The 17,995-nt window shown below is 42.7% G+C and overlaps 1 protein-coding gene across 1 annotated transcript in view; it reads left to right on the forward strand.

Annotated features, from left to right (window-relative positions):
- The first annotated feature begins 43 nt into the window (after nucleotides 1–43).
- Nucleotides 44–17,995, forward strand: part of FSIP2 (fibrous sheath interacting protein 2) — a 48,246-nt gene continuing 30,294 nt past the window's right edge. Inside the window, 11 exon segments of the mRNA XM_067472078.1 lie at nucleotides 44–151; nucleotides 1,598–1,723; nucleotides 2,954–3,115; nucleotides 3,304–3,393; nucleotides 4,920–5,059; nucleotides 5,153–5,297; nucleotides 7,007–7,117; nucleotides 7,215–7,356; nucleotides 10,305–10,406; nucleotides 13,015–13,024; nucleotides 16,325–16,475. Coding sequence (XP_067328179.1) covers nucleotides 44–151; nucleotides 1,598–1,723; nucleotides 2,954–3,115; nucleotides 3,304–3,393; nucleotides 4,920–5,059; nucleotides 5,153–5,297; nucleotides 7,007–7,117; nucleotides 7,215–7,356; nucleotides 10,305–10,406; nucleotides 13,015–13,024; nucleotides 16,325–16,475 — 1,287 coding nt within the window.

The raw sequence follows: 17,995 nt of genomic DNA on the forward strand, positions 1-17,995 counted from the left end.
TCTCTCTGTGTATCCATGTATCTGAGAGCAGAGGACCCTGGCCATGGCGTACCCCAACCCAGGGATCCTGAAAGCGGCCATGGGCCACTACTTGACAGAGAGCGCCCGCACTGCGCTAGAGGCCCTGGAGCCCGAAGGGGAGCCTGTTGTGGTGAGTGTCCGAGGGGAGAACTGAGGTTGGCCAAGTAGGGAGGGAGGGGTCTTCTCTAGCATGGAAGAGATTGCTGGGAAGGGTCTTCGAAAGAGGTCTCTCTAAGGTGGTCCCAACTCAACCTCGGATCTTGGAGGACTTTCTTAGTCAACCCAAAGTATCAATGTTGAGATGGAGGCTACCATTGAGAAGACCCCCTTGAACACTTGAGTTTGGAAGGGTCTTGAAAGGAGGCTTCCAAGGTGGTCCCAACTGAATCTTAGATCTTGGAGGGCTTCCTTAGTCAACCCAAAGTATCAACATTGAGATGGGACCACCATTGATAAGACTTGAGTTTGGAAGTGTCTTGAAAGGAGGCCTCCAAGGTGGTTCCAACTCATCCTCGGATCTTGGAGGACTTCCTTAGTCAACCCACAGTATCAACATTGAAATGGAGCCACCATTGAGAAGACAACCTTGAACACTTGAGTTTGGAAGGGTCTTGAAAGGAGGCCTCTAAGGTGGTCCCAACTCAATCTCAGATCTTGGAGTACTTCCTTGGTCAACCCAAAGTATCAATATTGAGATGGAGCCACCATTGAGAAGACCCTCCTTGAACACTTGAGTTTGGAAGGGTCTTGAAAGGAGGCCTCCAAGGTGGTCCCAATTCAAACTTGGATCTTGGAGAACTTCCTTAGTCAACCCAAAGTATCAACATTGAGATGGAGGCCACCACTGAGAAGACCCCCTTGAACACTTGAGTTTGGAAGGGTCTTGAAAGGAGGCCTCTAAGGTGGTCCCAACTCAAACTCGGATCTTGGAGAACTTCCTTAGTCAACCCACAGTATCAACATTGAGATGGAGCCACCATTGAGAAGACCCCTTTGAACACTTGAGTTTGGAAGGGTCTTGAAAGGAGGCCTCCAAGGTGGTCCCAACTCAAACTTGGACTTTAGAGGAATTCCTTAGTCAACCCAAAGTATCAACGTTGAGATGGAGCCACCATTGAGAAGACCCCCTTGAACACCTGAGTTCGGAAGGGTCTTGAAAGGAGGCCTCCAAGGTGGTCCCAACTCAATCTTAGATCTTGGAGGACTTCCTTAGTCAACCCAAAGTATCAATATTGAGATGGAGCCACCATTGAGATGACCCCCTTGAACACTTGAGTTTGGAAGGATCGTGAAAGGAGGCCTCCAAGGTGGTCCCAACTCAACCTTGGATCTTAGAGGACCCTTAGTCAACCCAAAGTATCAACATTGAGATGGAGCCACCATTGAGAAGTCCCTTTCTTGAACCTTCTCTGCCCAACTACAAATCCCAGGATTCCATAGACTTGAGCCAGCGGGGTTAAAGAGGCTCCAGGTTCAATAAAAAGGGTCTGGGGTCTCCAAGGTAGGTGCAAACATGACCAATAAGACAATAAACGATAGGTTTAGCCATTGACCCCTTTCTCTTCTGGATCCTCAGCTGGGCCCCGGGAAGCAGATGCCGGTGGTGGGGCCCAACCAGATTCTGGACATGCCGCTCTTCACCAAAATCCCCTTCCTCCCGGGCTCGAACACCATGTTTTACACCACAAACCTTGGTGAAAAGGTGAGGAATGAAACCCAAATCTGAATCTGTGCCAGGGAATCCGTTCCGGGTTTTGTCTGGCTTTGGAAATGGCTTCGATGGGAGCCAAAGCCAGCACCTCAGAGAGTTCCTTGAGGGTCCGAGCAAAAACCTGGAGTGGATTTGGGAAAAAGAGGATCTGCCGAAGGGAGGAAAATATAAATACAACAAAATTTGGGCTGTGTGTCACAAGCAAAGCCATGCAGCAGCCCTGGATGGACAGACAGATGGATAGAGAGAGAGGACAGACAGACAGACATCTGCCTTCAAAACTTTTTGTGGATAGATGGATGGAGGAATAGATAGATAGATAGGTGGATGGATAGATGAATGGATGGCCCGGCATTGAATGTTTGCCGTATGTATGTTGTGCTCTGCCCTGAGTCCCCTTTGGAGTGAAAAGGGCGGAATATAAATGTTTTAAATAAATAAATAACAATAGAATTGATGGATGGATGGATGGATAGGTGGATGGATGGGTGAGTGGCTGGATATGGATGGATAGAGATGACACATAGGTAGGTAGATAGACAGACAGACAGATTGATAGGTGGGTGGATAGGTGGATAGAAAACAGATGGATGGATGGATGGACGGACTGACAGACAGATAGATGGATAGATGGATGGATGGATGGATGGCTAGATAGACAGACTGATGGATGGATCAGTGGATGGATATGGATGGATGGATAGAGAGGACATATAGATAGGTAGATAGATAGATAGACAGACAGATAGACAGATGGATAGACGGATGGATAGGCGAGTGGATAGGTGGATAGAAAAACAGATGGATAGATGGATGGATATATAGACAGCTAGACAGACAGACAGATGAATTGATGGATAGGTGGATAGATAAATAGATAGATAGATAGATAGATAGATAGTAGATGGACGAATAGGTGGATAGATAGATAGATAGATAGATAGATAGATAGATAGATAGATAGACGAATGGCTAGATAAATGGATGGATGGACGGATAAGTAGATGAATAGATAGATAGATAGATAGATAGATAGAGATATGAATGGCTAGATAAATGGATGGATGGGTGGGTGGGTGGATGCGTGGGTGGGTGGGTGGGTGGGTGGGTAGATAGATAGATGAATGAATGGATAGATTTATTGATCTATCCATCCATCCATCTGCCTACCTGCCTGCTCTTTCTCTGGGATTCCTGGCTGACCGATGTCCTTCTGTCCAGCTGTACCAGCCGTCAGCCACCTTTGACCTCACCGACCCTTACTGCAAGATGATGCCCCCCACGTATAAGAGCCTCCATGACCCGCACCTGAAGGCCTTCTACAAGCGGAAGGACAACCTGCGGAGGCTCAAGAAGGCCGGGTACATCACTGACAAGAACAAGGTCAGGCGCTGGGAAGATCCCTGAAGGGTTGGTCTAGATGTCTCTTTGGGGGGCCCTTCCTTAGGACAGGATAGTGAAAGTTTCATGTTGGGGTCTTCTCTCTTTTCATTCTATGGATTCTAATGCACTGATTGAAATGATTGCGGTTTTAATACGGGGGCCCATGGGTTTTCCTTCCCTCCGCGCAGGTGGTCTGCTCCTTGAAGGAATTCAACGAATACAGACAATACTTGACCTCCCTGAAGCTGGAGTTTGAGAAGCACTACCTCCGGGAGCAGGTAAACCCCTCCCCAATGGTATAGGGTTTGCAATGCAGGCTGTCCCCAAGTTACAAACAAGAGAGGCTCTGTGGGTTTGTTCTTAAGCTGAATTTGTATGTATCTCTAGGATCCTATCTATCTCTCAGTCTATCTCTCTTTCTTATGGGTTGGACCTGATGGTCTTTAGGGTCTCTTCCAACTCTGGGTGTCTACTGATCAATCAGTTATCTATCTATGTATCTATCTCTTTTGGGTCAGACTAGATAGCCTTTGAGGTCTCTCTCAACTCTAAGCAGCTAATGATGAATCAATTAATTTTATCTATCTATCTCTTTCAGGTCAGACTAGATGGCCTTTGGAGTCTTTTCCAACCCTAGGATTCTATCAATCAATCAATCACCTATCTATTTTTTCTATCTATTTTTCTATCTATCTAGCTATCTAGCTGGCTAGCTAGCTACCTCTTATGGGTCAATGGGGTCTCTTCCAACCCTAAGAATCAATCAATCATCTATCTGTCAAACAGACAGATTGATTGATTCAATCAACCAACCAACCAACCAATCAGTCATATATCTATTTTTCAAATAGACAGATTCATTCAATCAATCAATCACTATCTATTTGTCAAATAGACAGATTGATTCAATCCATCAATCACCTATCTATTTGTCAAATAGGCAGATTAATTCAATCAATCAATCAGTCATCTATCTAATTGTCAAATAGACAGTTGGATTAATTAATTCAATCAATCATCTATTTGTCGAATAGACAGATTGATTCAATCAATCATCTATCTGTCAAATAGACAGATTGTTTCAATCAATCAATCATCTATCTATCTGTCAAATAGACAGAATGATTAAATCAATCAATCATCTATCTGTCAAATAGATTGATTCAATCAATCAATCAATCAGTCAGTCAATCAATCAATCATCTATCTAACGGTCAAAGAGAATGATTAAATCAATCAATCATCTATCTGTCAAATAGGTTGATTCAATCAATCAATCAATCAATCATCTATCTATCTGTTAAATAGACAGATAGATAGATGATTGATTGATTGAATCCTAGGGTTGGAAGAGACCCCAAAGGCCATCGATCCATAAGAAATAGAAAGAGCTATCTATCTCTTATGAGTCAAACTAGATGGTCTTTAGGGTCTCTTTCAACTCTAGGATGCTCTCTCTCTCTCTTTTATTAGCCAGACTGGATTGTGTACAATTGATGTATTCATTCAAGGCAGGAATGTTGGATTCAGGCTGCAATATCCATCCCGGCCACAGAGTGGCAGCAGAGAGCAATGAGTGTATATCAATGCAAGACAGGGAAGTTGGCTTCAGGCTGCAATATCCAATCCAGCCACAAAGTGGCAGCAGAGGGCAATGGGTGTATATCAATGCAAGGCAGGGAAGTTGGCTTCAGGCTGCAATGTCCACCCCAGCCACAGAGTGGCAGCAGAGAGCAATTTGCATGGGGAAAATGAATGGGGCTGGAAAGATCTCCCCCTCACCTTTTTTTTTTCTTCCTGGCAGAAAATGCTGGAGAAGCAGGTGACTAAGCTGCAGGACCCCCAAGAACTTCCCGAAGGGTTAGATACCTCCAAATACCGGGACTGGCTCCTGAAGGAGGAGCGGCCCACCATCCAGGAGCAGGAGACTGTCATGCGCAACAAGTGAGACAATAAATGGGGACGATGAGAGCTAGAGTACTGCCATTCTTGACCCTTGGTCAAAGCAGCTGACCTGTCCCTTTCCCCCTTCTATAGGTATCTGGAGATGATTAACCAGGAGCTGGAGAAGCTGGAGCAGCTGGCGGAGGAGAACCGGCGCCTTGCTTTGGCTCAGGACGACAAGAAGAAGATAGGGCTGGAAAAGCGGAAGCAGCTCCTATTGAGGAAGAAGATGGAAGAGGTGATGACAAATGCCCACCCCCATTGAGCCTCATGATAGAGTTGGAAGGGACCCCCAAAGACCACCCAGTCCAGCCCCCTTCTGTCAGAGAGGAAGTCCTCCCCACAGATAGACATCTGAATTCTGGCCCATCTAGATAATACTATACACACACATACTATACACACACATACATACAGAGGATTGGACTGTATGGCCTTTGGGGTCCCTTCCAACTATAGCTTATGATTGATAGGTAACATAGATAGATAGATAGATAGATAGATAGATAGATAGATAGATAATACTATACACACACATACATACAGAGGATTGGACTGCATGGCCTTTGGGGTCCCTTCCAACTATAGCTTATGATTGATAGGTAACATAGATAGATAGATAGATAGATAGATAGATAGATAGATAGATAGATAGATAATACTATACACACACATACATACAGAGGATTGGACTGCATGGCCTTTGGGGTCCCTTCCAACTATAGCTTATGATTGATAGGTAACATAGATAGATAGATAGATAGATAGATAGATAGATAGATAGATCTATATATACACACACATACATATATAAGGTTCATCTAGCTAATTGAGATCCCTTCCAACTCTAGGATATGATGGATGGAGGGATGGATGGAAGGAAGGAAGGAAGGAAGAAAGGATGGATAGAAAGTCATTGAGATCCCTTCCAACTCTATGATATGATAGATACATACATAGATAGATCTATATACATACATACTTACAGAGGTTTCGTCTAGATGGTCATTGGGATCCCTTCCAACTCTAGGATATGATGGATGGAGGGATGGATGGATGGATGGATGGAAGGAAGGAAGGAAGGATAGATAGTCATTAAGATCCCTTCCAACTCTAGGATATGATGGATGGATGGATGGATGGAAGGAAGGAAGGAAGGATAGATAGTCATTGAGATCCCTTCCAACTCTAGGATATGATAGATACATACATAGATAGATCTATATACATACATACTTACAGAGGTTTCGTCTAGATGGTCATTGGGATCCCTTCCAACTCTAGGATATGATGGATGGAGGGATGGATGGATGGATGGATGGAAGGAAGGAAGGATAGATAGTCATTGAGATCCCTTCTAACTCTAGAATATGATATATATACATACATACTTACAGAGGTTTCATCTAGATTCTAGATGGTCATTGGGATCCCTTCCAACTCTAGGAGATATGATGGATGGATGGATGGATGGATGGATGGATGGATGGATAGATAGATAGATAGATAGATAGATAGATAGATAGATCAGAGTCTTTTCCAGCTCTAGGGTATGATAGATAGATGATAGAGAGAGAGAGAGAGAGAGAGAGAGAGAGAGAGAGAGAGATAATCTTCCAGCTCAAAGATATGATAGATCCATGGTTCTCAACTGGTGGTTCCCAGATGTTTTGGCCTTCAACAGCTGGTAAACTGGCTGGGATTTTTGGGAGTTGTAGGCCAAATCACCTTGGGACCCACACGTTGAGAACCACTATGATAGATAGATAGATCTATATATACACACATATATACAGAGTATTGGTCTGGATGACCCTTGGGGTCCCTTCCAACTCTAGGATTTATTGCAGCACAATGAGGCACATCTACACTGTAGAATTAATGTGCTTTGCCACCCCTTTGCATGCACTCCTGGGCCTTGCCTGACCCCCAATGCTCTCTCTGCAGGAATGGAAGAGGAAGGAGATGCTCCTCCTCATGAAAATCGGAGATGACGTAAAGCGAGAGGCACGGATTGAGGAGCAGAAGCGGAAAAGCAAAGAGGAGAAGCTAAAGCGGGTGAGGAAAGGGTCCGGCTGGCTGAAGGAGACTCAGGTCCCCACCCACCTTGTGTGTCTGGCGTTGACCATTGGGTCCTTTGGCCCTCCCGTTGCAGAAACAAGCCTTGTTGGAGAAGAAGATGGCTTACCACCTGAAGAAGCTGCAGGAGAAATTCCAGAAGGAGGGCTTCTTGCCTCCGGGGCGGATGCTGCCGGTCAAGGGAGAAGAGGACCACGGTCCACCGGCTAAGAAGCTTGGTAAGGGCCAAGTCCAGCTTGTTATCAAAAAATCAGGACAACCTGAAATGATGAGACACAGCTCCATGGGGACATACGGCATGCCTGCTTTGCCATTTTGCTTTGGAATTGAATTCCTTTCGCATGTTGTTTTGTCCCACCTTGGACTCCAAGGAACAATCCCCCGTATGAACCATAAGGCTTTGATCGGGTGGGAACGATTCCTCTTCAACGTCCCCTCCCTTGCGGCACCCACTGGAATAGCTGTTGCCCTGAAGCGCCCATTGTTTAGCACTGTCCCCACCCATCAAACACTTCGTTCTGGAGTCTCCAACTGGGCAGTCATACAGTCTGAGGTCAACCAGTCCATTCTCAATAACAACAGACTTTCCAGGAACGAGCAGAAGAGTAGCCAGTCCTGATTTAATCTAGTCACCAAATTTGCAACCGATAAAATGATCCCAAACTCTAAACAGTGTCCACAGTTCTCAAGAATGAGCACAGAATCCAAGACTTTGCCACCAGCAACAAAACATCACACTGCAAAGCTTTAAATGCTTCTCTCATGGTTGATCCCTACTCCTGGCCATTCTCTCAGCGATTCTGATTGAACACCTCTGATTAAATCCAATCCCCAAACTTACAACTTATGAAACGTTTCCTAACTGCAGTGTCCACAGCTCTCCAGAATGAGTACAGAATCCAAGACGTTGTAGTTGCTGGGATTTATAGTTCACCTACAATCCAAGAGCATTCTGAACTCCACCAATGATGGAATTGAACCCAACGTGGCACACAGGACTCCCATGACCAACAGAAACACTAGAAGGGTTTAGCGGACATTGACCTGGAGTTTGGGAGTTGTAGTTCACCTACATCCAGAGAGCACTGTGGACTCAAACAATGATGGATCTGGACCAGACTTGGTCCAGAAAAGGAAAGCCTTCCAAACATGGCAGAGAGACATCAACTGTGCTGCTAAGAAAAAGATCTACACCAGTGCAAAAGCTGAGGTCCAAAGAAGGATAAGAGAACTCAAGAACAACTGGTGGACAAAAAAGGCTGAAGAAATCCAACACCTGGCAGATACCCATGATGCTCAGGGATTTTTCAAAGCCACAAAGGTCATCTATGGACCAAGAAACCATGGCATACAGCCTCTACGCTCATCAGATGGAACCAAACTGCTGAAGGACCAAAAATCAATTGCACTACGTTGGAAAGAACACTAGCAAAGCCTCCTGAACCGCAGCTCCAATGTGGCCGAAGAGGTTCTCTCACAAATCCCACAACAACAAACCAGGGATGAGCTTGCAGCACTGCCTAGTTTGGAAGAAGTCAGCAACAAAAAAATAACAAAGCCAGTGGACCTGATGGGATCCCTGCTGAAATCTTTAAAGAGGGAGAACCTGAGCTGACACAACAACTCCACCAGCTCATAGAAAAAGTGTGGGTGACCGAGAAAATCAAGGCAGATTTCAAGGATGCCACCATCATCATCCTCTTCAAAAAAGGGGAAAGAACAGACTGTGGAAACTATCGAGGTATCTCCCTTCTAACCTCCACTGGGAAAATCCTCGCAAGAATCCTTGCAAACCGTCTTCTGCCCCTCTCAGAAGACACCCTCCCAGAATCCCAGAACGGCTTCCGCCCCTCCAGAGGAACCATGGACATGATCTTCACTGCACGACAGCTCCAAGAAAAACGCAGGGAACAAAACCAACCTCTGTACATGGCATTCATCGACCTTGCAAAGGCATTCGACACAGTGAATCGCAGCGCTCTCTGGACCATCCTCCAAATAATTGGGTGCCCTAACAAATTTATTTATTTATTAATGCACTTGTATACCGCTAATATCTCAGCCTAAATCGGCGACTCATTGCGGTTTACAACATTTAAAAAACAATATTCAGTTAAAAGCATAAAACACATATACAGTACAAATTATTGGGCCACCAATAATTTGTGAATATCCTGTGGCTCCTCTGTGATGACACGATGGCAACAGTCTTGGACAGCAGTGGCTCCCAAAGTGACCCATTTCAGGTGGAATCAGGTGTCAAACAGGGATGTGTTATTGCCCCAACTTTATTCTTCATCTTCATCACTATGATACTTCACCTTGTTGATGGGAAGCTTCCCACCGGAGTGGAAATCATGTCGGACAACAACATCTGTTATAGAACTTCAGTATGCTGATGACAACGTTGTCTGTGCACGCTCAGAAGAAGACCTACAAGCCACTCTAAACTCCTTTGCAGAAGCATACATGAAGCTCGGCCTGTCACTGAACATCGAGAAAACCAAAGTGCTGTTCCAGCAGTCACCAGCCAACCCCTTTCCAATGCCAGAGATACAGCTTAATGGTGTAACATTAGGAAATGTTGACCATTTCCGCTCCCTTGGCAGCCACCTTCACCAAAGTCAACATTAACACTAAAATACAACACCACCTGAGCTCTGCGAGTGCAGCGTTTTTCCGAATGAAGCAGAGAGTGTTTGAGGAGCGACCTTGGAGGACCATCATCCTCGGGTTACGAGGGATCGCCTAAATAATATATACACATACATATATGGATATATATACACACACAAAACTCATATATACAAATTGGGCCTCAGCAACATGTGGCAGAGAACGGCTAGTATGTAATCAATATGCTCTGGATTCACTATTGCAGCATGTCAGTGTTTTGGAGGGCTCTTCTCCACTGACATCCTCTCCAGCCATTGAGAAATAAACCTCTGCTCGTCTGTCTCTTGTTTGGCCTTTTGGGAAATGAGGCACGCCGGGCCGCCGAACCTGCGGTTCTTGCAAACGCTGAAATCACAACAAAATCATTTCTCTTCCCCTTCTCTCCTTTCACATTGACGTGCAGGTTGTCCTGCATTGTAGGTATTTATTTGGGGGGAGCGATCCCAATGAAGCCTGTTTCTGAATCCAACGGCGTTTTCTTTCCCTAAAGCGGCCCTGGCGAAGAAAAGCCCCGAAGCTCTCCGCAGGCCCTCTGGACCGGAGAAGAAGAGGACCAGCCCCCTGGGCAAGAAAGGAGGGGAGCTCCCCAAAGGTACCGGATGGGGGGACTCAATGGGGAGGAAGGGAGCTAGCCAAGACACCCAACTGAGGACCATCCATTCCAACCCCATTCTGCTATGTAGGAAGGCACCATCCAAGCCCTCCCAGTAGAGGGCCATCCACTCCAACCTTAATCTTCTATGTAGGAAGGCACCATCCAAGCCCTTTCACCAGAGGGCCGTCCACTCCAACCTTAATCTGCTATGTAGGAAGGCACCATCCAAGTCCTCCCACCAGAGGGCCATCCACTCCAACCCCAATCTGCTATGTAGGAAGGCACCATCCAAGTCTTCCCACTAGAGGGCCATCCATTCCAACCCCATTCTGCTATGTGGAAAGACACCATCCAAGCCCTCCCAACAAAGGGCCATCCTCTCCAACCACAATCTGCTATGTAGGAAGGCACCATCCAAGCCCTTTCACCAGAGAGCCGCCATCTCCAACCACAATCTACTATGTAGGAAGGCACCATCCGAGCCCTCTTACCAGAGGGCCATCCACTCCAACCCCAATCTGCTATGTAGGAAGGCACCATCCAAGCCTTCCCAATAGAGGGCCATCCACTCCAACCCCATTCTGTTATGTAGGAAGGCACCATCCAAGCTTCCCCAATAGAGGGCCATCCACTCCAACCCCATTCTGCTATGTAGGAAGGCACCATCCAAGCCCTCCCACTAGAGAGCCATCCACTCCAACCTTAATCTTCTATGTAGGATGGTACTATCCAAGCCCTCTCACCAGAGGGTCATCCTCTCCAACCGCAACCTGCTATGTAGGAAGGCACCATCCAAGCACTCCCACTAGAGGGCCATCCATTCCAACCCCATTCTACTATGTAGGAAGACACTATCCAAGCCCTCCCACTAGAGGGCCATTCAGCCTCTGCTTCAAAATCTGCATAGAAGGAGACATCAATAGGCACAATACTATTGATGAGTCTTAGGATCTCATTGGGAGGGTCATAGGGTTGACACCCCCTCTACGTTGTTTAGGCTCTGGTCCAGCATACCTGTCCGAATGTATCTCCTTCTACGTCCCACTTCAGAGTTTAAGATCCTCTGGGGAAGCCCTGCTCTCGGCCCCGCCTCTGTCTCAAACTCGTTTGGCGGGGACAAAGGACAGGGCCTTCTCGGTGGTGGCTCCCCACCTGTGGAATTCACTTGCTGGGGAAATTAGGTCATCATAATCCCTCCTCGCCTTTAGAAAGAAGTTAAAAACATAGATGTGGGACCAGGCCTTCGGGCAATTAGTCTGAAAGGACAATTGATAATGATGACTATGGCTTGGAATTGGATTATGGATAAGTTAAACAGAGTACTCAATCATAGTACACGGTTAGATAAATAGCTACCACTGGTAATAGCTCAGTGGACTGTAAGTATTAGGTATGTGCAATTGGTTCTAAAGTACTTAAAAATAAAGTTCTGGTGGTGAAAAGTAGGAGGCACTGGTGCTTTGCTTCTACAGTGTTGCTAAGGTTCTGGTGGTTGACATTTCAGAACGCTAACAAAATTTTCAAAATTTCATTATAAATGGCAGTTACAAATAGGTTCTCTCATAAAAACCATCAATAATTAAATAATAATGAAATTTTGAAAGTTTTCTTAGAGTTCTGAAATTTTCACCACCAGAACTTTAGCAACACTGTAGAAGCAAAGCACCAGCGCCCTCTAGTGTTCACCACCAGAATTTTAGTTTTTTAAGTTCTTTAGAACTATTTAGAAGCATGGATTGCACATGACTAGTAAGTATACTCCTTTAATGTTTATGTCTCAATGTTTAAGCTTTTAACTGTTATAATTACTGCTGTTTTGGATTTCATTATGCAGCATTGAATTGTTGCCAATTGGAAGCCGCCCTGAGTCCTCCCCCCCCCCCCAGGGGGTTGAGAAGGGCAGGGTAAAAGTGCTCGAAATAAATAAATAAATAAGTAAATAATAGTCTAAACTGAGATCAGAGTGAAGAGACGGGCCAGGAAGGCAATTCCATCTTGTCTCCTGCACTGTGCTTAATATAATATAATATAATATATTGTATATACATATAATATTAATAATTGAGAAGGGTGGGGTAAAAGTGTTCAGAATAAATAAAGAAATAAATAATAGTCTAAACTGAGATCAGAGTGAAGAGAGGGGCCAGGAAGGCAGTTCCATCTTGTCTCTTGCACTGTGCTTATAATATAATATAATATAATATAATATAATATAATATAATATAATATAATATAATATAAATACATATAATATTGATAATTGAGGGGGGGGGTTAAAGTGTTCGAAATAAATAAATAATAGTCTAAACTGAAATCAGAGTGAAGAGAGGGGCCAGGAAGGCAGTTCCATCTTGTCTCTTGCACTGTGTTTATAATATAATATAATATAATATAATATAATATAATATATTGTATATACATATAATATTGATAATTGAGAAGGGCGGCGTAAAAGTGTTCAAAATAAATAAATAATAGTCTAAACTGAGATCAGAGTGAAGAGAGGGGCCAGGAAGGCAGTTCCATCTCGTCTCCTGCACTGTTCTTATAATATAATATAATATAATATAATATAATATAAATACATATAATATTGATAATTGAGGGGGGGGGGGGTTAAAGTGTTCGAAATAAATAAATAATAGTCCAAACTGAGATCAGAGTGAAGAGAGGGGCCAGGAAGGCAGTTCCATCTCGTCTCTTGCACTGTGCTTATAATATAATATAATATAATATAATATAATATAATATAATATAATATAATATAAATACATATAATATTGATAATTGAGGGGGGGGGGTTAAAGTGTTCGAAATAAATAAATAATAGTCTAAACTGAAATCAGAGTGAAGAGAGGGGCCAGGAAGGCAGTTCCATCTTGTCTCTTGCACTGTGTTTATAATATAATATAATATAATATAATATAATATATTGTATATACATATAATATTGATAATTGAGAAGGGCGGCGTAAAAGTGTTCAAAATAAATAAATAATAGTCTAAACTGAGATCAGAGTGAAGAGAGGGGCCAGGAAGGCAGTTCCATCTCGTCTCCTGCACTGTTCTTATAATTTAATATAATATAATATAATATAATATAATATAATATAAATACATATAATATTGATAATTGAGGGGGGGGGGTTAAAGTGTTCGAAATAAATAAATAATAGTCCAAACTGAGATCAGAGTGAAGAGAGGGGCCAGGAAGGCAGTTCCATCTCGTCTCTTGCACTGTGCTTATAATATAATATAATATAATATAATATAATATAATATAATATAATATAATATAAATACATATAATATTGATAATTGAGGGGGGGGGGTTAAAGTGTTCGAAATAAATAAATAATAGTCTAAACTGAAATCAGAGTGAAGAGAGGGGCCAGGAAGGCAGTTCCATCTTGTCTCTTGCACTGTGTTTATAATATAATATAATATAATATAATATAATATATTGTATATACATATAATATTGATAATTGAGAAGGGCGGCGTAAAAGTGTTCAAAATAAATAAATAATAGTCTAAACTGAGATCAGAGTGAAGAGAGGGGCCAGGAAGGCAGTTCCATCTCGTCTCCTGCACTGTTCTTATAATTTAATATAATATAATATAATATAATATAATATAATATAAATACATATAATATTGATAATTGAGGGGGGGGGGGTTAAAGTGTTCGAAATAAATAAATAATAGTCCAAACTGAGATCAGAGTGAAGAGAGGGGCCAGGAAGGCAGTTCCATCTCGTCTCCTGCACTGTTCTTATAATATAATATAATATAATATAATATAATATAATATAAATACATATAATATTGATAATTGAGGGGGGGGGGGGTTAAAGTGTTCGAAATAAATAAATAATAGTCCAAACTGAGATCAGAGTGAAGAGAGGGGCCAGGAAGGCAGTTCCATCTTGTCTCTTGCACTGTGCTTATAATATAATATAATATAATATAATATAATATAATATAAATACATATAATATTGATAATTGAGGGGGGGGGTTAAAGTGTTCGAAATAAATAAATAATAGTCCAAACTGAGATCAGAGTGAAGAGAGGGGCCAGGAAGGCAGTTCCATCTTGTCTCCTGCACTGTGCTTATAATATAATATAATATAATATAATATAATATAATATAATATAATATAATATATTGTATATACATATAATATTGATAATTGAGAAGGGCGGCGTAAAAGTGTTCAAAATAAATAAATAATAGTCTAAACTGAGATCAGAGTGAAGAGAGGGGCCAGGAAGGCAGTTCCATCTCGTCTCCTGCACTGTTCTTATAATATAATATAATATAATATAATATAATATAATATAATATATTGTATATACATATAATATTGATAATTGAGAAGGGCGGCGTAAAAGTGTTCAAAATAAATAAATAAATAAATAATAGTCTAAACTGAGATCAGAGTGAAGAGAGGGGCCAGGAAGGCAGTTCCATCTTGTCTCTTGCACTGTGCTTATAATATAATATAATATGATATAATATAATATAATATAAATACATATAACATTGATAATTGAGAAGGGTGGGGTAAAAGTGTTCAAAATTAATAAATAAATAAAAGTCTAAACTGAGATCAGAGTGAAGAGAGGGGCCAGGAAGGCAGTTCCATCTTGTCTCTTGCACTGTGCTTATAATATAATATGATATGATATGATATGATATGATATGATATGATATGATATAATATAATATAATATAATATAATATAATATAATAACATATAGCATTGATAATTGAGAAGGGTGGGGTAAAAGTGTTCGAAATAAATAAATAAATAATAGTCTAAACTGAGATCAGAGTGAAGAGAGGGGCCAGGAAGGCAGTTCCATCTTGTCTCTTGCACTGTGCTTATAATATAATATAATATGATATAATATAATATAATATAATATAATATAATATAATATAATATAATATAATATAATATAATATAATATAAATACATATAACATTGATAATTGAGAAGGGTGGGGTAAAAGTGTTCAAAATAAATAAATAATAGTCTAAACTGAGATCAGAGTGAAGAGAGGGGCCAGGAAGGCAGTTCCATCTTGTCTCTTGCACTGTGCTTATAATATAATATAATATGATATAATATAATATAAATACATATAATATTGATAATTGAGAGGGGGGGGGGGGTTAAAGTGTTCGAAATAAATAAATAATAGTCTAAACTGAAATCAGAGTGAAGAGAGGAGCCAGGAAGGCAGTTCCATCTTGTCTCCTGCACTGTTCCTATAATATAATATAATATAATATAATATAATATAATATAATATAAATACATATAATATTGATAATTGAGGGGGGGGGGTTTAAAGTGTTCGAAATAAATAAATAATAGTCTAAACTGAAATCAGAGTGAAGAGAGGGGCCAGGAAGGCAGAATATAATATAATGTAATATAATATAATATTGATAATATTATAATGTAATACAATATAATACTACTACTAATAATATGATATTATAATTATATATTTTATATTAAATGTAATATTACTAATAATATTACAGTATAATGTTATTGTACAACGTAATATATAATATTAATATTGTGCTATGGTAATAATATAATATATTGTATTTACTTTTTACTTGTAAGCCTCTCTGAGTTCCCTTCGGGGTGAGAAGGGCGGCATACAAATGTCGCGAATAAATAAATAATAAATAGAACTGTATAGTGTCTGAGCCTGCCTTTCTTTCTCCATTTGTCATTGGCAGGAGGAGCAGGAGCAGGAGCAGGAGCAGGAGCAGGAGCAAGAGGAGGGGCAGGAGGAGCTGGAGGAGGAGCAGGAGCAGGAGCTGGAGGAGGAGCAGGAGCAGGAGCAGGAGGAGGGGCAGGAGGAGGAGCAGGAGCAGGAGCAAGAGGAGGGGCAGGAGGAGGCGCAATGGCGGCCCCTGAAATCCAGGCCCCTGTTTCCACAAGTGTCCAAGGCAAGAAGCAATCGATTACAGTGACACTGCCATCCTCCGGCTCCGAGGCCCCAATCCCCAACAAGTCAGGCACCTCCTTGGAGGTAAGGGAACCAATGGAACGGGCACCATAGCTAAGAAGGTCCCGTTTCCAATGTCAAAATGTTGGAACCAGAGCTAAAAATATTAAATAATTTTTTCACCAGTAATCAGGTACAGAAAGATTTTCATCCTGATGTATGCAGACGATATGGTGCTTTTCTTGCTCTCTCAGTTGGGTCTTAAAATATTTTGCCGGTTATCAGGACCTACTGCCAAGAGGAATATCGGTCAGTAAATTACTCCAAGACCAAGGTTATGGTTTTTGGCAGTCAGTGTTATAGATCAGTCTGCAATTGTGTCTGACGTCAATGGGGATGATGGTTTTTCTGAGCATGGGCTTTAGAGTCCTGGCCTGAGGTTTCAAGTCTTGAAAATGAACGAAGTGCTTCTCCTGTAGATTCGGAAGGATACATTCCTGAAAGGGGCCCACGGCAGCCTTTCTCTGGGGAACTCTCTTCTGAGGATGATTTGTCAGGTGCAGAAGTTAATGAAATAGTGTGGACGCAGGTTAAATATATATATATGATATTCAGAGGCGGCCCTAGGTAATTTTCAACGGTAAGCAAACAGTATTTTGGCGCCCCCCCCCCCCCAAACCAATCATTGATATATATTTTCTGTTCATCGTGGGAGTTCTGTGTGACATATTTGGTTCAATTCCATCATTGGTGGAGTTCAGAATGCTCTTTGATTGTAGGTGAACTATACATCCCAGTAACTACACTTGCCGCACTTGCTCCCTTGCCTGGCCCGCTTTGGGTCCGGAGGCGTGCCTGAAGACCCCGGCGTGTGCACCAAAAGTCACCTCTTCTCCTGACTTTCTCCTCAGCCATTGGGACCAAGAGAGAGAGAGAGAGAGAGAGAGAGAGAGAGGTGGAGATGCCCACCTTTCCTGAAGGTAGGCACAAAAACAAAGGAGGGAGCGGAGGAGGGAGATACCTCCAGCCGGAGGGGCTCTCTCGCTCTCTCTCTCTCTCTCTCTTGGTCCCAATGGCTGAAGAGAAAGTCAGGAGAAGAGGCAACTTTTGGTGCGCACACTGGGGTCTTCAGACACGCTTCCGGACTCGAAGAGGGCTAGGTGCGGCGGCTCCGCCCCTTGGCCCACCCGCGGATTGGGGAGAGGAGAGGAGGCGGGTGGAGCACCGGGAGATCGGGAAAGGGAGCTGGTCATGGGGAAGGGATCGAACGCAGAGAACGATTGAGCGCCGGCTCTGCTCGCGCACCCGGTGGCTGGGTGGAGCAGGAACGAGAGGGGCTAGACGAGGCTCAAGGGCCTGGCCCCTTTGGGAAGAGGATCGCCCGGCAGCGAGGCAAGAAAGCCGAGGCTCCCCCCGGACTGCTAGGGCTGTTGTGAGCTGAGGGGGCGCTCCTCAAGTGGCAGTCGAGGGGCATTTACAGAGGCGCCTCTGCGCCCCTGGCAAAAAAAAGTGTTTTGCGACCGCTTACTTCGCGTAATGGACGAGCCGCCCCTTATGATATTAATATTCCAATATTAAAATCAAAATATAAACATTTTAAAATA

The sequence above is a fragment of the Anolis sagrei genome, chromosome 11 (assembly GCF_037176765.1).
Source record: "Anolis sagrei isolate rAnoSag1 chromosome 11, rAnoSag1.mat, whole genome shotgun sequence".
NCBI lineage: Eukaryota > Metazoa > Chordata > Lepidosauria > Squamata > Dactyloidae > Anolis > Anolis sagrei.